General features: G+C 48.1%; 1 protein-coding gene across 3 annotated transcripts in view; it reads right to left on the reverse strand.

Annotated features, from left to right (window-relative positions):
* The window catches only part of LOC142663505 (uncharacterized), a 67325-nt gene extending 47754 nt beyond the window's left edge, over positions 1–19571 (reverse strand). For 2 of the 3 annotated variants that reach the window (XM_075842221.1, XM_075842219.1), the window contains exons 1-6: positions 19503–19571; positions 6633–6734; positions 3838–4020; positions 3701–3755; positions 3527–3624; positions 1667–1799 (exon numbers count right to left, since the gene is read on the reverse strand). In XM_075842221.1, the coding sequence (XP_075698336.1) occupies positions 1667–1799; positions 3527–3624; positions 3701–3755; positions 3838–4020; positions 6633–6710 (547 nt within the window). In that variant the 5' untranslated portion in view covers positions 6711–6734; positions 19503–19571. Of the gene's footprint in view, positions 1–1666; positions 1800–1960; positions 1982–3526; positions 3625–3700; positions 3756–3837; positions 4021–6632; positions 6735–19502 lie in introns of those variants that run through there. The other variant, XM_075842220.1, reaches the window with a different exon arrangement.
* Between the last annotated feature and the right edge of the window lie 2982 nt (positions 19572–22553).

A 22553-nucleotide genomic window follows, 5' to 3' on the forward strand; every position in this document is an offset into this window, starting at 1 on the left:
GGAGCCACTGTGGGAGCACGATGCTGTCTGAGGAGGCACTGTGGGGGCACGATGCTGTCTGAGGAGGCACTGTGGGGGCACGATGCTGTCTGAGGAGGCACTGTGGGGGCACGATGCTGTCTAAGGAGGCACTGTGGGGGCACGATGCTGTCTGAGGAGCCACTGTGGGAGCATGATGCTGTCTGAGGAGGCACTGTGGGGGCTCGATGCTGTCTGAGGAGGCACTGTGGGGGCACGATGCTGTCTGAGGAGCCACTGTGGGGGCACGATGCTGTCTGAGGAGGCACTGTGGGAGCACGATGCTGTCTGAGGAGGCACTGTGGGGGCACGATGCTGTCTGAGGAGCCACTGTGGGAGCATGATGCTGTCTGAGGAGGCACTGTGGGGGCACGATGCTGTCTGAGGAGGCACTGTGGGGGCACGATGCTGTCTGAGGAGGCACTGTGGGGGCACGATGCTGTCGGAGGAGGCACTGTGGGGGCACGATGCTGTCTGAGGAGGCACTGTGGGGGCACGATGCTGTCTGAGGAGCCACTGTGGGAGCACGATGCTGTCTGAGGAGCCACTGTGGGAGCATGATGCTGTCTGAGGAGGCACTGTGGGGGCTCGATGCTGTCTGAGGAGGCACTGTGGGGGCACGATGCTGTCTGAGGAGCCACTGTGGGGGCACGATGCTGTCTGAGGAGGCACTGTGGGAGCATGATGCTGTCTGAGGAGGCACTGTGGGGGCACGATGCTGTCTGAGGAGCCACTGTGGGAGCATGATGCTGTCTGAGGAGGCACTGTGGGGGCTCGATGCTGTCTGAGGAGGCACTGTGGGGGCACGATGCTGTCTGAGGAGGCACTGTGGGGGCACGATGCTGTCTGAGGAGCCACTGTGGGGGCACGATGCTGTCTGAGGAGCCACTGTGGGGGCACGATGCTGTCTGAGGAGGCACTGTGGGAGCATGATGCTGTCTGAGGAGGCACTGTGGGGGCACGATGCTGTCTGAGGAGGCACTGTGGGGGCACGATGCTGTCTGAGGAGCCACTGTGGGAGCATGATGCTGTCTGAGGAGGCACTGTGGGGGCTCGATGCTGTCTGAGGAGGCACTGTGGGGGCACGATGCTGTCTGAGGAGCCACTGTGGGAGCACGATGCTGTCTGAGGAGCCATTGTGGGAGCATGATGCTGTCTGAGGAGGCACTGTGGGGGCTCGATGCTGTCTGAGGAGGCACTGTGGGGGCACGATGCTGTCTGAGGAGCCACTGTGGGAGCATGATGCTGTCTGAGGAGGCACTGTGGGAGCACGATGCTGTCTGAGGAGGCACTGTGGGGGAATGATAGTGGTAACTTTGTGTGTATAAATATGGATTGGGCGGGGTTAGAGGCGTGGTTTAACATGAAAAAACTTGCCCCTCTGTGTTGTCCCTTTTTATAACACTTGATGGTTGGGAGGTTTGGATAAACATGTAGCGCTTATATAAATGCTCACATCCAATATTACATTGTAGCCCCGCCTCTGTGACTCTTTATATATGAGACACAGACAGGTTTTATTCCTATTGGTACTTTCTCACACCATAAGAGGCTGCGGCCCAATCACACAGCTGACCGGCGGGGCGGATCCGAAGTATAGGCCATCAATTTTATCATCCTGGGTAACCCCTTCAATAATATTACTGACCTGTGCCGATATCTACTGCAATTTCCTCCTCCTTAATTTGCCTTTCATCCACGAGATAAGTCTCTTCCTCCTCCTCTTCTTCTTCTTCTTCTTCCTCTACAACTTCAATTTTAATATCGATCATATCGTCGCACTGAACAGAAAAAACAAAAACTGGTTTAGAAAAATAAGGTTTTATAATGGAGTAGAAAATGGGATGATGAGCAGGTTCCTGGAATACTTGGTGAGGTGACTACCTGACTACCCTGAGGAACATCGTGACTACCTGACTATCCTGAGGAACGTCGTGACTACCTGACTATCCTGAGGAACATCGTGACTACCTGACTATCCTGAGGAACATCGTGACTACCTGACTATCCTGAGGAACATCGTGACTACCTGACTATCCTGAGGAACATCGTGACTACCTGACTATCCTGAGGAACATCGTGACTACCTGACTATCCTGAGGAACATCGTGACTACCTGACTTTCCTGAGGAACATCGAGACTACCTGACTATCCTGAGGAACATCCTGACTACCCTACTATCCTGAGGAACATCCTGACTACCCGACTATCCTGAGGAACGTCGTGACTACCCGACTATCCTGAGGAACGTCGTGACTACCCGACTATCCTGAGGAACGTCGTGACTACCCGACTATCCTGAGGAACATCGTGACTACCCGACTATCCTGAGGAACATCGTGACTACCTGACTATCCTGAGGAACATCGTGACTACCTGACTATCCTGAGGAACATCGTGACTACCTGACTATCCTGAGGAACATCGTGACTACCTGACTATCCTGAGGAACATCGAGACTACCCGACTATCCTGAGGAACATCCTGACTACCCGACTATCCTAAGGAACATCGTGACTACCCGACTATCCTGAGGAACATCGTGACTACCCGACTATCCTGAGGAACATCGTGACTACCCGACTATCCTGAGGAACATCGTGACTACCTGACTATCCTGAGGAACATCCTGACTACCTGACTATACTGAGGAACATCGTGACTACCTGACTATCCTGAGGAACATCGTGACTACCTGACTATCCTGAGGAACATCCTGACTACCCGACTATCCTGAGGAACATCGTGACTACCCGAATATCCTGAGGAACATCGTGACTACCCGACTATCCTGAGGAACATCGTGACTACCCGACTATCCTGAAGAACATCGTGACTACCTGACTATCCTGAGGAACATCGTGACTACGCGACTATCCTGAGGAACATCGTGACTACCTGACTATCCTGAGGAACATCGTGACTACCTGACTATCCTGAGGAACATCGTGACTACCCGACTATCCTGAGGAACATCGTGACTACCTGACTATACTGAGGAACATCGTGACTACCTGACTATCCTGAGGAACATCGTGACTACCTGACTATCCTGAGGAACGTCGTGACTACCCGACTATCCTGAGGAACGTCGTGACTACCCGACTATCCTGAGGAACATCGTGACTACCCGACTATCCTGAGGAACATCGTGACTACCCGACTATCCTGAGGAACATCGTGACTACCCGACTATCCTGAAGAACATCGTGACTACCCGATTATCCTGAGGAACATCGTGACTACCCGAATATCCTGAGGAACATCGTGACTACCCGAATATCCTGAGGAACATCGTGACTACCTGACTATCCTGAGGAACATAGTGACTACCTGACTATCCTGAGGAACATCGTGACTACCCGACTATCCTGAAGAACATCGTGACTACCCGACTATCCTGAGGAACATCGTGACTACCCGAATATCCTGAGGAACATCGTGACTACCCGAATATCCTGAGGAACATAGTGACTACCTGACTATCCTGAGGAACATCGTGACTACCTGACTATCCTGAGGAACATCGTGACTTTCCTCCCCAGAATCCGGGGAATCCAGAGGACTGACGCTTCTCTCCGGTGAACTTCCGTCACTAGAACCATCTGTAAAAAACATATCCAGGGAGTCAAGTCATGGTTTACAGGAGTTTATCATATAGCCGGGGTGTCTAGGTCTTACCTGGTGACGGCAGGGGCTGGTACAGATGGGGGTGGTCTTCTAAATACTCACAGTCCTGCAGAAGGAGGACACAATCACATGAAATAAGACCCTGACCCATCCACGAGACGCATCACCTGGAACGTCCCCGCGCTCACCTCTTCCGTCAGCAGCTCGATGATCTTGTGGGTGAGGTCCAGGATCTTCTGATCATGGTTTCTCTGACGGATCAGTGAGTGAGGAGGGGGCTCCATCATGGGGGTCCTGGCTCTCTTCCACCCGGCAGACACATTTCTGGGCGTTTTGGACTCTTTCGATTTCTTTTTCACTATAATGTAATCCTGCGTATTAAAACAAAAACAAAACCACTAAATAAAATTCCCAGAATCCTCTCGGTGCCATACATTTATGGCGTTGTGATCGCAGGGGCACAGCAGATGTGCTCGCAGTGATTGACAGCCACCACACCAAGAAAACGCTCATCCTGCAATTTAATCCTTGTGATCCTGCGATCAATAGTGATCGCAGCATCACAAAAGAGACGGGAACTCCCAATATGCAGAAGGTTTTAAGGGACTGCCCTGGGGCTAACAAATACCCCTAGGGCTATCCTGAGTTAAAGGGGTATTCCCATATTAGACATTTAGATCATCTGGGACCTCTCTCAAGAATGGGGGTCCCAAACATCGTCCCCTAGATACGCTATTTCCGTAACACACATTCACTTCTATAGAGGTTACGGAAACAGAGTACAATAGCATAGAGAGCTAAGGCTGGCCAACTCGGAGTTCCCATCTTGAGACGGGGCATTAATTCATTATTTGTGAAGTCTGCTTTTAAGAGGTTATCTGGTATTTTTTTAAATTGGCTGTAGGTCAGGGGATGGAACTAGACAGTAAACTAACAGATACTCACCCCCTGATGTGCCCCCGCACTCCATCGCCGAGGTCCTGTTCTCCACCGCTCTGGACCGGGAAGATCCTGCGACAGTCTGGCCTCAGCTATCATGCTGTCCAACAATTGGTTGCAGTAGCACTTCACTGATGAGCGGCACATGACTGCAGCAGGATCACCCGGGACCGGATGGCAGAGAACAGGACCTCAGCGCCGGAGGGTGAACTTCAGGACGGGAGTCTCTGTTCGTTTACTATATAATTCCATCCCCTAATCTCCAGTCTATTAAAAAAAAAAAAAAACAGGAAAAAACACTAAGAAAAATTGTATACAAATTAAAGGCAAATTTTTATGTGCCAAAAAATTATGTAAAAGAATTTACATCTCGAAATGTAAAAAAAACAAGACCGAACCGCAACATCAGCGCAGGATCCAATAATGTTCCTCCAGAACTCCATCCTAGACGCTTATGAGACGTAGTGATCTACTCAGAGACTTGATGCCTTCTGGCTGATAGCTGGCGGACCGAGACTATCCTACACTAGAACATTAACATTCATTTATAATTACTTCCTAACTACTCTGACCCCACTTACTATAGTACATGTCTAATATCACTGAGATCCCTGTGTTCTTCATAGACATAGGACTGAGCTCAGGTGACAATATCAAGAATCCCTCCCATCTCCAGTCATGTCCCTGTGTTATTATAATAGAGATGAGTGATGTCATGTGACATATTTCCCAGAATCCTCACCTCTCCGGTCATGTCCTGTGTTATTAATAGAGAAGAGTGATGTCATGTAACATATTTCCCAGAATCCTCCCCTCTCCGGTCATGTCCCTGTGTTATTAATAGAGAAGAGTGATGTCATGTGACGTCATTCCCAGAATCCTCCCCTCTCCAGTCATGTCCCTGTGTTATTAATAGAGAAGAGTGATGTCATGTGACGTCATTCCCAGAATCCTCCCCTCTCCAGTCATGTCCCTGTGTTATTATAATAGAGAAGAGTGATGTCATGTAACATATTTCCCAGAATCCTCCCCTCTCCGGTCATGTCCCTGTGTTATTAATAGAGAAGAGTGATGTCATGTGACGTCATTCCCAGAATCCTCCCCTCTCCAGTCATGTCCCTGTGTTATTATAATAGAGAAGAGTGATGTCATGTAACATATTTCCCAGAATCCTCCCCTCTCCGGTCATGTCCCTGTGTTATTAATAGAGAAGAGTGATGTCATGTGACGTCATTCCCAGAATCCTCCCCTCTCCAGTCATGTCCCTGTGTTATTAATAGAGAGGAGTGATGTCATGTGACGTCATTCCCAGAATCCTCACCTCTCCGGTCATGTCCCTGTGTTATTATAATAGAGAAGAGTGATGTCATGTAACATATTTCCCAGAATCCTCCCCTCTCCGGTCATGTCCCTGTGTTATTAATAGAGAAGAGTGATGTCATGTGACGTCATTCCCAGAATCCTCCCCTCTCCAGTCATGTCCCTGTGTTATTATAATAGAGAAGAGTGATGTCATGTAACATATTTCCCAGAATCCTCCCCTCTCCGGTCATGTCCCTGTGTTATTAATAGAGAAGAGTGATGTCATGTGACGTCATTCCCAGAATCCTCCCCTCTCCAGTCATGTCCCTGTGTTATTATAATAGAGAAGAGTGATGTCATGTAACATATTTCCCAGAATCCTCCCCTCTCCGGTCATGTCCCTGTGTTATTAATAGAGAAGAGTGATGTCATGAGACATATTTCCCAGAATCCTCCTCTCCAGTCATGTCCTGTGTTATTAATAGAGAAGAGTGATGTCATGTGACGTCATTCCCAGAATCCTCCCCTCTCCGGTCATGTCCCTGTGTTATTAATAGAGAAGAGTGATGTCATGTAACATATTTCCCAGAATCCTCCCCTCTCCGGTCATGTCCCTGTGTTATTAATAGAGAAGAGTGATGTCATGAGACATATTTCCCAGAATCCTCACCTCTCCAGTCATGTCCCTGTGTTATTAATAGAGAAGAGTGATGTCATGTGACATATTTCCCAGAATCCTCACCTCTCCGGTCAGCAGGTAGATGATCTCCAGGGTGAGGTTCAGCACACCCTCGGTCACCGGACTATTGTCCTCGTCCATCCTCAGGGTCAGGTGATCAAGTATCTAATAAGAAATAAGATAAAGAGAAACATTTATGTAAAGATCTGAACAGAGGAACCGATTTCCTGAATGTAAATGCCATTTTTGGGGTTCGTTTGTAGAGACCACCACAACTTTACCCACAACCATAGAGAATTAAGGACACAGCAGAGTGGGGGGGGGGGTGCTGCTCCGGCATTAATAAAAATCCATTTAGCAGCGCATGAAGCCCCACCACACGACAAGTCAAAACCATTCCCCACATCCAAACGGTAAATGCCTAAAAAAGGTGTAAGGGGGGGGGGGGGGGCTGCCCTACATCTCTGTTTTAGAAAAGCCTCATCCCTCTAAGGGCAGAAAGCAAAGCATTACCAGGTGCGGTGCATGATCGGGAGTGGTACATGATCGGGTGCGGTGCATTACTGGGTGAAGCATTACCGGGGGCGGTGCATTAGCGGGTGCAGTGCATTACCGGGGTGGTGCATTACCGGGGTGGTGCATTACTAAGTGAAGCATTACCGGGGGCGGTGCATGACCGGGTGCGGTGCATGATCGGGTGCATTACCGGGTAATTATTTTATGCGGTGGGTCGAGATGGTTTATTTCATACCATTTATGTTTCGCACTATATAACCGGCTATATTAATGGGCTATTCCGGTTACAAGTACCCCTCTATCCATAGGGAAAGGAGTAACTTGCTGACCGGTGTGTGTCCCACAGCTCGGACCCCCACTGTTTGAGAACGGGGTCCCGAACTGAGCGTCCGGTCTCTTCTGCGCACTGCCGCTACATTCATTGTCTATGGCATTCTATGGAAAAAGCCGAAACCCTGCGCTCTGCCATCTGCGGCGCTCCCAGAGAATGAATGCAGCGGCAGTGCGTGGAGAGACCGGACGCTCAGTTCAAACCTTGTTCTCGTAATCAGACCCCCACCCATCAGAAAGTTACCCCTTCCCCTACAAATAGGGGGTAACTTGTTGTAACCGGAATACCCCTTTAATTCCTCAGGTTATTATGGTCGTGTAGGTTTTTTATTTGTATGGACAATAAAATATATATACAAGGACTTGTCCCTAGGACGGTCTATATACAGCACACAGGGCGCCCCAACAGCAGGCTACAGAACAGACAGTGCGGGGGTCCACTCTATAACCCCAGCTCTGACTGCAGAGTGCTCCGAGTCTCAGATGAGAGTCCCCATTGATCGTGCAGCCGTCATGGACCGCAGCGATCCTAGGGTTAAACGGCGGGGATCTGAGGATCCCCCAATCCCGGCTGTATTCGGGAGGCTGATTTAAGTGCAGGTAACAGCTCCTGTTTAGCGCTCGTAAGCCTCTTCTGCAGCGATGCCAAAAGACGGCGGGCGGTCAGACAGGTAAAGAAGCTTCCGGCATGGGGTAGTCCGCGGGATTCACGGCGTTAAAATTCCTTCCCTTCCGATTTTTTCCCTTGTGGAAAGTAGATCTAGAAACGTCCTCCGCCAGGGAAGAGCCTGAAGACATTCTTATACACAATCCAAGGGGAGCCGGAAACCGGCGCCTTGTGGCCCGAACCTTTGAGGTAGAAACCGTCCTGAATATCTTCCAGCTTGGCCATCGGTTCCTTCTGGTCTGAGAGAAGGAGCGCAGTGAGACTGGCTCCATCCCAGCATATGGGCTCCCCATCGTGATGGACGGACGTCCGGGGTTACGAGTCGGCCTGAAAACTATTCTCCTTAATTAACCGGCACCACGGCGCGGGGAGAGGTCTCAGAAACTGTCTAGACTTTCCTTTAAACACCTCCCCAGTTCTGGAGAACCTTCCCTTGGAGATCCCGGTATGACACGGTGCCCAGAAACGTAGGACTGGCGAGGCTGCCCGGACACAGGCGACAGAGAAGGTCGTGCACGCCTCTCATCACCTCCTGAGCTCCTTCCCCTGGAGATCCCGGTATGACACGGTCCCCAGAAACGTAGGACTGGCGAGGCTGCCCAGACTCGGACGACAGGGAAGGTCGTGCACGCCTCTCATCACCTCCTGAGCTCCTTCCCCTGGAGATCCCGGTATGACACGGTCCCCAGAAACGTAGGACTGGCGAGGCTGCCCGGACACAGATGACAGAGAAGGTCGTGGACGCCTCCCATCACCTCCTGAGCTTCTTCCCCTGGAGATCCCGGTATGACACAGTCCCCAGAAACATAGGACTGGCGAGGCTGCCCGGACACGGATGACAGAGAAGGTCGTGGACGCCGCTCATCACCTCCTGAGCTCCTTCCCCTGGAGATCCCGGTAGGACACGGTCCCCAGAAACGTAGGACTGGCTGGGCTGCCCGGACACGGACGACAGAGAAGGTCGTGGACGCCTCTCATCACCTCCTGAGCACCTTCCCCTGGAGATCCCAGTATGACACTGTCCCCAGAAAAGTAGGACTGGCGAGGCTGCCCGGACACGGATGACAAAGAAGGTCGTGGACGCCGTTCATCACCTCCTGAGCTCCTTCCCCTGGAGATCCCAGTATGACACAGTCCCCAGAAACGTAGGACTGGCGAGGCTGCCCGGACACGGATGACAGAGAAGGTCGTGGACGCCGGCCGCTCATCACCTCCTGAGCTCCTTCCCCTGGAGATCCCGGTATGACACGGTCCCCAGAAACGTAGGACTGGCGAGGCTGCCCGGACACGGATGACAGAGAAGGTCGTGGACGCCTCTCATCACCTCCTGAGCTTCTTCCCCTGGAGATCCCGGTATGACACAGTCCCCAGAAACATAGGACTGGCGAGGCTGCCCGGACACGGATGACAGAGAAGGTCGTGGACGCCGCTCATCACCTTCTGAGCTCCTTCCCCTGGAGATCCCGGTAGGACACGGTCCCCAGAAACGTAGGACTGGCGAGGCTGCCTGGACACGGACGACAGAGAAGGACGTGGATGCCAGAGAAGGTCGTGGACGCCTCTCAACACATCCTGAGCTCCTTCCCCTGGAGATCCCGGTATGACACGGTCCCCAGAAACGTAGGACTGGCGAGGCTGCCCGGACACGGATCACAGAGAAGGTCGTGGACGCCTCTCATCACCTCCTGAGCACCTTCCCCTGGAGATCCCGGTATGACACAGTCCCCAGAAACGTAGGACTGGCGAGGCTGCCCAGACAAGGATGACAAAGAAGGTCGTGGACGCCGCTCATCACCTCCTGAGCTCCTTCCCCTGGAGATCCCAGTATGACACGGTCCCCAGAAACGTAGGACTGGCGAGGCTGCCCTAACACGGATGACAGAGAAGGTCGTGGACGCCGGCCGCTCATCACCTCCTGAGCTCCTTCCCCTGGAGATCCCGGTATGACACGGTCCCCAGAAACGTAGGACTGGCGAGGCTGCCCAGACACGGATGACAGAGAAGGTCGTGGACGCCTCTCATCACCTCCTGAGCTCCTTCCCCTGGAGATCCCGGTATGACACGGTCCCCAGAAACGTAGGACTGGCGAGGCTGCCCGAGCACGGACGACAGATAAGGTCGTGGACGCCGCTCATCACCTCCTGAGCTCCTTCCCCTGGAGATCCCGGTATGACACGGTCCCCAGAAACGTAGGACTGGCGAGGCTGCCCGGACACGGACGACAGAGAAGGTCGTGTACGCCGCTCATCACCTCCTGAGCTCCTTCCCCTGGAGATCCCGGTATGACACGGTCCCCAGAAACGTAGGACTGGCGGGGCTGCCCGGACACGGACGACAGAGAAGGTCGTGGACGCCGCTCATCACCTCCCGGGCTCCTTCTGGATTAGTCTCTATATTGATCCGTTTGTGAAGGAGTCGGAGCTGCTTCAGCGGGCGACCAATACCCCAATATTAGACAATCCACGTCCTCTTCTGGGACAGGACGATATTCATCTCCAGAGAATGAGACACTGGAATTACAACCGTTTTCTCCAAGTGAAAGAATTTTTCGCACTTTTTTTTCGATGCCTCTTTCTGTGAATTCCCTGAACATGAGATGCAGCGCTGACCGGACACGTCACGTAATTGTTCTGTCATCGGAGTCTCCACATCTGGCGAGGAATCACCAGAGACGTCCGGGGTAAATCCCAAGATGGACGTCCCATGTGGCGCCGGGTGCCGCACCTACGAGATTATACGACCCGTGGAGGAGCCCCCCATGTAATGTCCTAGAACGACATTGCAGGATTACAGGGACACCCGCCTTCCAGTAGACCAGAAGAATCCTCACAAAGTTTGCCGGACCAAACCATACAGAGAAGAACAAGTCTGCTCCTCCTGTATTATAGCAAGCACACTGTTAGGACACCAAAGTCTGCTCCTCCTGTATTATAGCAAGCACACTGTTAGCATACCAAAGTCTGCTCCTTCTATATAACTAGAACATACACCAGAGTCTGCTCCATCTGTATCGCAATACACAGACAGGACACCAGAGTCTGCTCCTGCTGTATGTTAATATCCAGACACTACACCAGGCTGCTCCTACAGTATTATACTGACAGACATGTTACACTAGGGTCTGCTCCTACAGTATTATACTGACAGACATGTTACACTAGAGTCTGTTCCTGCTGTATGTTAATATCCAGACACTACACCAGGCTGCTCCTACAGTATTATACTGACAGACATGTTACACTAGGGTCTGCTCCTACAGTATTATACTGACAGACATGTTACACTAGGGTCTGCTCCTGCTGTATGTTATTATCCAGACACTACACCAGGCTGCTCCTACAGTATTATACTGACAGACATGTTACACTAGGGTCTGCTCCTACAGTATTATACTAACAGACATGTTACACTAGGGTCTGCTCCTACAGTATTATACTGGCAGACATGTTACACTAGGGTCTGCTCCTACAGTATTATACTGACAGACATGTTACACTAGGGTCTGCTCCTGCTGTATTATACTGAGACATGTTACACTAGGGTCTGCTCCTACAGTATTATACTGACAGACATGTTACACTAGAGTCTGCTCCTGCTGTATGTTAATATCCAGACACTACACCAGGCTGCTCCTACAGTATTATACTGACAGACGTGTTACACTAGGGTCTGCTCCTGCTGTATTATACTGACAGACATGTTACACTAGGGTCTGCTCCTACAGTATTATACTGAGACATGTTACACTAGGGTCTGCTCCTACAGTATTATACTGACAGACATGTTACACTAGAGTCTGCTCCTGCTGTATGTTAATATCCAGACACTACACCAGGCTGCTCCTACAGTATTATACTGACAGACATGTTACACTAGGGTCTGCTCCTACAGTATTATACTGACAGACATGTTACACTAGGGTCTGCTCCTACAGTATTATACTGACAGACATGTTACACTAGGGTCTGCTCCTACAGTATTATACTGACAGACATGTTACACTAGGGTCTGCTCCTACAGTACTATACTGACAGACATGTTACACTAGAGTCTGCTCCTGCTGTATGTTAATATCCAGACACTACACCAGGCTGCTCCTACAGTATTATACTGACAGACATGTTACACTAGGGTCTGCTCCTACAGTATTATACTGACAGACATGTTACACTAGGGTCTGCTCCTACAGTATTATACTGACAGACATGTTACACTAGGGTCTGCTCCTATAGTATTATACTGACAGACATGTTACACTAGGGTCTGCTCCTACAGTATTATACTGACAGACATGTTACACTAGGGTCTGCTCCTACAGTATTATACTGACAGACATGTTACACTAGAGTCTGCTCCTGCTGTATGTTAATATCCAGACACTACACCAGGCTGCTCCTACAGTATTATACTGACAGACATGTTACACTAGGGTCTGCTCCTGCTGTATTATACTGACAGACATGTTACACTAGGGTCTGCTCCTACAGTATTATACTGACAGACATGTTACACTAGGGTCTGCTCCTACAGTATTATACTGAGACATGTTACACTAGGGTCTGCTCCTACAGTATTATACTGACAGACATGTTACACTAGGGTCTGCTCCTACAGTATTATACTGACAGACATGTTACACTAGGGTCTGCTCCTGCTGTATTATACTGAGAAATGTTACACTAGGGTCTGCTCCTACAGTATTATACTGACAGACATGTTACACTAGGGTCTGCTCCTACAGTATTATACTGAGACATGTTACACTAGGGTCTGCTCCTACAGTATTATACTGACAGACATGTTACACTAGGGTCTGCTCCTACAGTACTATACTGACAGACATGTTACACTAGAGTCTGCTCCTGCTGTATGTTAATATCCAGACACTACACCAGGCTGCTCCTACAGTATTATACTGACAGACATGTTACACTAGGGTCTGCTCCTACAGTATTATACTGACAGACATGTTACACTAGGGTCTGCTCCTACAGTATTATACTGACAGACATGTTACACTAGGGTCTGCTCCTATAGTATTATACTGACAGACATGTTACACTAGGGTCTGCTCCTACAGTATTATACTGACAGACATGTTACACTAGGGTCTGCTCCTACAGTATTATACTGACAGACATGTTACACTAGAGTCTGCTCCTGCTGTATGTTAATATCCAGACACTACACCAGGCTGCTCCTACAGTATTATACTGACAGACATGTTACACTAGGGTCTGCTCCTGCTGTATTATACTGACAGACATGTTACACTAGGGTCTGCTCCTACAGTATTATACTGACAGACATGTTACACTAGGGTCTGCTCCTACAGTATTATACTGACAGACATGTTACACTAGGGTCTGCTCCTACAGTACTATACTGACAGACATGTTACACTAGGGTCTGCTCCTACAGTATTATACTGACAGACATGTTACACTAGGGTCTGCTCATACAGTATTATACTGACAGACATGTTACACTAGGGTCTGCTCCTACAGTATTATACTGACAGACATGTTACACTAGGGTCTGCTCCTGCTGTATGTTAATATCCAGACACTACATCAGGCTGCTCCTACAGTATTATACTGACAGACATGTTACACTAGGGTCTGCTCCTGCTGTATGTTATTATCCAGACACTACACCAGGCTGCTCCTACAGTATTATACTGACAGACATGTTACACTAGGGTCTGCTCCTACAGTATTATACTAACAGACATGTTACACTAGGGTCTGCTCCTACAGTATTATACTGACAGACATGTTACACTAGGGTCTGCTCCTACAGTATTATACTGACAGACATGTTACACTAGGGTCTGCTCCTGCTGTATTATACTGAGACATGTTACACTAGGGTCTGCTCCTACAGTATTATACTGAGACATGTTACACTAGGGTCTGCTCCTACAGTATTATACTGACAGACATGTTACACTAGGGTCTGCTCCTACAGTATTATACTGACAGACATGTTACACTAGAGTCTGCTCCTGCTGTATGTTAATATCCAGACACTACACCAGGCTGCTCCTACAGTATTACACTGACAGACATGTTACACTAGGGTCTGCTCCTACAGTATTATACTGACAGACATGTTACACTAGGGTCTGCTCCTACAGTATTATACTGACAGACATGTTACACTAGGGTCTGCTCCTACAGTATTATACTGACAGACATGTTACACTAGAGTCTGCTCCTACAGTATTATACTGACAGACATGTTACACTAGGGTCTGCCCCTACAGTACTATACTGACAGACATGTTACACTAGAGTCTGCTCCTACAGTATTATACTGACAGACATGTTACACTAGGGTCTGCTCCTATAGTATTATACTGACAGACATGTTACACTAGGGTCTGCCCCTACAGTATTATACTGACAGACATGTTACACTAGGGTCTGCTCCTACAGTATTATACTGACAGACATGTTACACTAGGGTCTGCCCCTACAGTATTATACTGACAGACATGTTACACTAGGGTCTGCTCCTACAGTATTATACTGACAGACATGTTACACTAGGGTCTGCTCCTACAGTATTATACTGACAGACATGTTACACTAGGGTCTGCTCCTACAGTATTATACTGACAGACATGTTACACTAGAGTCTGCTCCTGCTGTATGTTAATATCCAGACACTACACCAGGCTGCTCCTACAGTATTATACTGACAGACATGTTACACTAGGGTCTGCTCCTGCTGTATGTTATTATCCAGACACTACACCAGGCTGCTCCTACAGTATTATACTGACAGACATGTTACACTAGGGTCTGCTCCTACAGTATTATACTGACAGACATGTTACACTAGGGTCTGCTCCTACAGTATTATACTGACAGACATGTTACACTAGAGTCTGCTCCTGCTGTATGTTAATATCCAGACACTACACCAGGCTGCTCCTACAGTATTATACTGACAGACATGTTACACTAGGGTCTGCTCCTACAGTATTATACTGAGACATGTTACACTAGGGTCTGCTCCTACAGTATTATACTGACAGACATGTTACACTAGAGTCTGCTCCTGCTGTATGTTAATATCCAGACACTACACCAGGCTGCTCCTACAGTATTATACTGACAGACATGTTACACTAGGGTCTGCTCCTACAGTATTATACTGACAGACATGTTACACTAGGGTCTGCTCCTACAGTATTATACTGACAGACATGTTACACTAGGGTCTGCTCCTACAGTATTATACTGACAGACATGTTACACTAGGGTCTGCTCCTACAGTTTTATACTGACAGACATGTTACACTAGGGTCTGCTCCTACAGTATTATACTGACAGACATGTTACACTAGGGTCTGCTCCTGCTGTATGTTAATATCCAGACACTACATCAGGCTGCTCCTACAGTATTATACTGACAGACATGTTACACTAGGGTCTGCTCCTGCTGTATGTTATTATCCAGACACTACACCAGGCTGCTCCTACAGTATTATACTGACAGACATGTTACACTAGGGTCTGCTCCTACAGTATTATACTGACAGACATGTTACACTAGAGTCTGCTCCTGCTGTATGTTAATATCCAGACACTACACCAGGCTGCTCCTACAGTATTATACTGACAGACATGTTACACTAGGGTCTGCTCCTACAGTATTACACTGACAGACATGTTACACTAGGGTCTGCTCCTACAGTATTATACTGACAGACATGTTACACTAGGGTCTGCTCCTGCTGTATTATACTGACAGACATGTTACACTAGGGTCTGCTCCTACAGTATTATACTGACAGACATGTTACACTAGGGTCTGCTCCTACAGTACTATACTGACAGACATGTTACACTAGAGTCTGCTCCTGCTGTATGTTAATATCCAGACACTACACCAGGCTGCTCCTACAGTATTATACTGACAGACATGTTACACTAGGGTCTGCTCCTGCTGTATTATACTGACAGACATGTTACACTAGGGTCTGCTCCTGCTGTATTATACTGACAGACATGTTACACTAGGGTCTGCTCCTACAGTATTATACTGACAGACATGTTACACTAGGGTCTGCTCCTGCTGTATTATACTGAGACATGTTACACTAGGGTCTGCTCCTACAGTATTATACTGACAGACATGTTACACTAGGGTCTGCTCCTACAGTATTATACTGAGACATGTTACACTAGGGTCTGCTCCTACAGTATTATACTGACAGACATGTTACACTAGGGTCTGCTCCTACAGTATTATACTGACAGACATGTTACACTAGGGTCTGCTCCTACAGTACTATACTGACAGACATGTTACACTAGGGTCTGCTCCTACAGTATTATACTGACAGACATGTTACACTAGGGTCTGCTCATACAGTATTATACTGACAGACATGTTACACTAGGGTCTGCTCCTACAGTATTATACTGACAGACATGTTACACTAGAGTCTGCTCCTGCTGTATGTTAATATCCAGACACTACACCAGGCTGCTCCTACAGTATTATACTGACAGACATGTTACACTAGGGTCTGCTCCTACAGTATTATACTGACAGACATGTTACACTAGAGTCTGCTCCTACAGTATTATACTGACAGACATGTTACACTAGGGTCTGCTCCTACAGTATTATACTGACAGACATGTTACACTAGGGTCTGCTCCTATAGTATTATACTGACAGACATGTTACACTAGAGTCTGCTCCTACAGTATTATACTGACAGACATGTTACACTAGGGTCTGCTCCTATAGTATTATACTGACAGACATGTTACACTAGGGTCTGCTCCTACAGTATTATACTGACAGACATGTTACACTAGAGTCTGCTCCTGCTGTATGTTAATATCCAGACACTACACCAGGCTGCTCCTACAGTATTATACTGACAGACATGTTACACTAGGGTCTGCTCCTATAGTATTATACTGACAGACATGTTACACTAGGGTCTGCTCCTACAGTATTATACTGACAGACATGTTACACTAGGGTCTGCTCCTACAGTATTATACTGACAGACATGTTACACTAGGGTCTGCTCCTACAGTATTATACTGACAGACAAGTTACACTAGGGTCTGCTCCTGCTGTATGTTATTATCCAGACACTACACCAGGCTGCTCCTACAGTATTATACTGACAGACATGTTACACTAGGGTCTGCTCCTACAGTATTATACTGAGACATGTTACACTAGGGTCTGCTCCTACAGTATTATACTGACAGACATGTTACACTAGAGTCTGCTCCTGCTGTATGTTAATATCCAGACACTACACCAGGCTGCTCCTACAGTATTATACTGACAGACATGTTACACTAGGGTCTGCTCCTACAGTATTATACTGACAGACATGTTACACTAGGGTCTGCTCCTACAGTATTATACTGCCAGACATGTTACACTAGGGTCTGCTCCTGCTGTATGTTATTATCCAGACACTACACCAGGCTGCTCCTACAGTATTATACTGACAGACATGTTACACTAGGGTCTGCTCCTACAGTATTATACTGACAGACATGTTACACTAGAGTCTGCTCCTACAGTATTATACTGACAGACATGTTACACTAGGGTCTGCTCCTATAGTATTATACTGACAGACATGTTACACTAGGGTCTGCTCCTACAGTATTATACTGACAGACATGTTACACTAGAGTCTGCTCCTGCTGTATGTTAATATCCAGACACTACACCAGGCTGCTCCTACAGTATTATACTGACAGACATGTTACACTAGGGTCTGCTCCTGCTGTATTATACTGACAGACATGTTACACTAGGGTCTGCTCCTACAGTATTATACTGACAGACATGTTACACTAGGGTCTGCTCCTACAGTATTATACTGACAGACATGTTACACTAGGGTCTGCTCCTACAGTATTATACTGACAGACATGTTACACTAGGGTCTGCTCCTACAGTATTATACTGACAGACATGTTACACTAGGGTCTGCTCCTATAGTATTATACTGACAGACATGTTACACTAGGGTCTGCTCCTACAGTATTATACTGACAGACATGTTACACTAGAGTCTGCTCCTGCTGTATTATACTGACAGACATGTTACACTAGGGTCTGCTCCTATAGTATTATACTGACAGACATGTTACACTAGGGTCTGCTCCTATAGTATTATACTGAGACATGTTACACTAAGGTCTGCTCCTACAGTATTACACTGACAGACATGTTACACTAGGGTCTGCTCCTACAGTATTATACTGACAGACATGTTACACTAGGGTCTGCTCCTACAGTATTATACTGACAGACATGTTACACTAGGGTCTGCTCCTACAGTATTATACTTACAGACATGTTACACTAGGGTCTGCTCCTATAGTATTATACTGACAGACATGTTACACTAGGGTCTGCTCTTACAGTATTATACTGACAGACATGTTACACTAGAGTCTGCTCCTACAGTATTATACTGACAGACATGTTACACTAGGGTCTGCTCCTACAGTATTATACTGACAGACATGTTACACTAGGGTCTGCTCCTACAGTATTATACTGACAGACATGTTACACTAGAGTCTGCTCCTGCTGTATTATACTGACAGACATGTTACACTAGGGTCTGCTCCTATAGTATTATACTGACAGACATGTTACACTAGGGTCTGCTCCTATAGTATTATACTGAGACATGTTACACTAAGGTCTGCTCCTACAGTATTACACTGACAGACATGTTACACTAGGGTCTGCTCCTACAGTATTATACTGACAGACATGTTACACTAGGGTCTGCTCCTACAGTATTATACTGACAGACATGTTACACTAGGGTCTGCTCCTACAGTATTATACTGACAGACATGTTACACTAGGGTCTGCTCCTATAGTATTATACTGACAGACATGTTACACTAGGGTCTGCTCTTACAGTATTATACTGACAGACATGTTACACTAGGGTCTGCTCCTACAGTATTATACTGACAGACATGTTACACTAGGGTCTGCTCCTACAGTATTATACTGACAGACATGTTACACTAGGGTCTGCTCCTACAGTATTATACTGACAGACATGTTACACTAGGGTCTGCTCCTACAGTATTATACTGACAGACATGTTACACTAGGGTCTGCTCCTACAGTATTATACTGACAGACATGTTACACTAGGGTCTGCTCCTATAGTATTATACTGACAGACATGTTACACTAGGGTCTGCTCCTACAGTATTATACTGACAGACATGTTACACTAGGGTCTGCTCCTACAGTATTATACTGAGACATGTTACACTAGGGTCTGCTCCTACAGTATTATACTGACAGACATGTTACACTAGGGTCTGCTCCTGCTGTAATACACGAGGCTCTAGAATCTGTAAAGACGAGGTAGAATACATTACCTCAGGTAACTGCCGTCCCAGCGCTGACTCCTCCCCTTTCTTTCTCGCTGAGGCATCTTCCGGAAGTGGTTACTTCCATTTCCGGCCTGTGCGTTCCAAGCCTCGGAGCCTTCCCTCCGATCATGTGACGCTTGTGTTGTAGTCCTTCTCTGGCTCTTCTGCGGTTACTTTCTACATTTGGACTACATTTCCCAGCACGGATTGCATTTGTAGCTGACATAATTGAGGTGATCAGGATACACAATTCATTATGGAGTGTATGATGACGTCAACAGCGGAACTGTTACCTTTAAAAGCACTAGTAGGAAATACGGTTATTATCAGTGACCGACCATGTGTCTGTATTTTTAGGACGTCGGCGGCGGCCATTTTGTCGTCGTCCTGAAGCAGCTTGTTAGCTCCATGTACCTTATTTCTCTAATGACTGGCGGACACGCTGAATAATAATATCTCCATGACGTTGGACTACAAGCTACGATATTATACTTCCAATTTTCTCTCTCATTTTTTGTTAAATCTTTATCAGCACTTAAAGTGATGCTTTTAGGAACAACGAACCTTGAATGAGTTGTGGCATCGTCGTTCTGCGGTCTCACAACCGCTGTCGTGTGTTGTTCATATGAAAGTCACCCTAATATAGCTCACTAATCACCTATTGGGTAAATGTTAGATCATTGGGACTCCCCCCAGCGGGTGATGGGATAGAGTTGTACGCAGCGGTGTCCGAACGTACGCGCTAACACTCCACATAACGCCACCCCATAGAGGAGGAACATAATCCATATCTATACAGTAGTACCGGCATTGTGACAGGGAACGGTAACTATAGTATTGTAAACCTCAACTACACTAGTGGCCATAACCGTGACATTACCCCATCATAGGGGCCCAAGACACTAGTGGCCATAACCGTGACAGTACCCCAACATAGGGGCCAAAGACACTAGTGGCCATAACCATGACAATACCCCATCATAGAGGTCCTAGACACTAGTGGCCATAACCGTGACAGTACCCCATCATAGAGGCCAAAGACACTAGTGGCCATAACCATGACAATACCCCATCATAGGGGCCCTAGACACTAGTGGCCATAACCGTGATAGTACCCCATCATAGAGGCCCAAGACGCTAGTGGCCATAACCGTGACAGTACCCCATCATAGAGGTCCTAGACACTAGTGGCCATAACCGTGACAGTACCCCAACATAGGGGCCCTAGACACTAGTGGCCATAACCGTGACAGTACCCCATCATAGAGGTCCTAGACACTAGTGGCCATAACCGTGACAGTACCCCAACATAGGGGCCCTAGACACTAGTGGCCATAACCGTGATAGTACCCCATCATAGAGGCCCAAGACGCTAGTGGCCATAACCGTGACAGTACCCCATCATAGAGGTCCTAGACACTAGTGGCCATAACCGTGACAGTACCCCAACATAGGGGCCCTAGACACTAGTGGCCATAACCGTGACAGTACCCCATCATAGGGGCCAAAGACACTAGTGGCCATAACCATGACAATACCCCATCATAGAGGTCCTAGACACTAGTGGCCATAACCGTGACAGTACCCCAATATAGGGGCCAAAGACACTAGTGGCCATAACCATGACAATACCCCATCATAGGGGCCCTAGACACTAGTGGCCATAACCGTGATAGTACCCCATCATAGAGGCCCAAGACGCTAGTGGCCATAACCGTGACAGTACCCCATCATAGAGGTCCTAGACACTAGTGGCCATAACCGTGACAGTACCCCAACATAGGGGCCCTAGACACTAGTGGCCATAACCGTGACAGTACCCCATCATAGGGGCCAAAGACACTAGTGGCCATAACCATGACAATACCCCATCATAGAGGTCCTAGACACTAGTGGCCATAACGTGACATTACCCCATCATAGGGCCCCAAGACACTAGTGGCCATAACGTGACAGTACCCCATCATAGAGGTCCTAGACACTAGTGGCCATAACGTGACATTACCCCATCATAGGGGCCCAAGACACTAGTGCCCATAACCGTGATATTACCCCATCATAGGGGCCCAAGACACTAGTGGCCATAACCGTGACATTACCCCATCATAGGGGCCCAAGACACACGTGGCCATAACCGTGACATTACCCCATCATAGGGGCCCAAGACACTAGTGGCCATAACCGTGACATTACCCCATCATAGGGGCCCAAGACACACGTGGCCATAACCGTGACTGTACCCCATCATAGGGGCCCAAGACACTTGTGGCCATAACCGTGACATTACCCCATCATAGGGGCCCAAGACACTAGTGGCCATAACCGTGACATTACCCCATCATAGGGGCCCAAGACACACGTGGCCATAACTGTGACAGTACCCCATCATAGGGGCCCTAGACACTAGTGGCCATAACCGTGACATTACCCCGTCATAGGGGCCCAAGACACTAGTGGCCATAACCGTGACAGTACCCCATCATAGAGGTCCTAGACACTAGTGGCCATAACCGTGACAGTACCCCAACATAGGGGCCAAAGACACTAGTGGCCATAACCATGACAATACCCCATCTTAGGGGCCCTAGACACTAGTGGCCATAACCGTGATAGTACCCCATCATAGAGGCCCAAGACGCTAGTGGCCATAACCGTGACAGTACCCCATCATAGAGGTCCTAGACACTAGTGGCCATAACCGTGACAGTACCCCAACATAGGGGCCCTAGACACTAGTGGCCATAACCGTGACAGTACCCCATCATAGGGGGCCAAAGACACTAGTGGCCATAACCATGACAATACCCCATCATAGAGGTCCTAGACACTAGTGGCCATAACGTGACATTACCCCATCATAGGGCCCCAAGACACTAGTGGCCATAACGTGACAGTACCCCATCATAGAGGTCCTAGACACTAGTGGCCATAACGTGACATTACCCCATCATAGGGGCCCAAGACACTAGTGCCCATAACCGTGACATTACCCCATCATAGGGGCCCAAGACACTAGTGGCCATAACGTGACAGTACCCCATCATAGAGGTCCTAGAC

The sequence above is a fragment of the Rhinoderma darwinii genome, chromosome 11 (genome assembly GCF_050947455.1).
Source record: "Rhinoderma darwinii isolate aRhiDar2 chromosome 11, aRhiDar2.hap1, whole genome shotgun sequence".
Classification (NCBI taxonomy): Eukaryota; Metazoa; Chordata; class Amphibia; order Anura; family Rhinodermatidae; genus Rhinoderma; species Rhinoderma darwinii.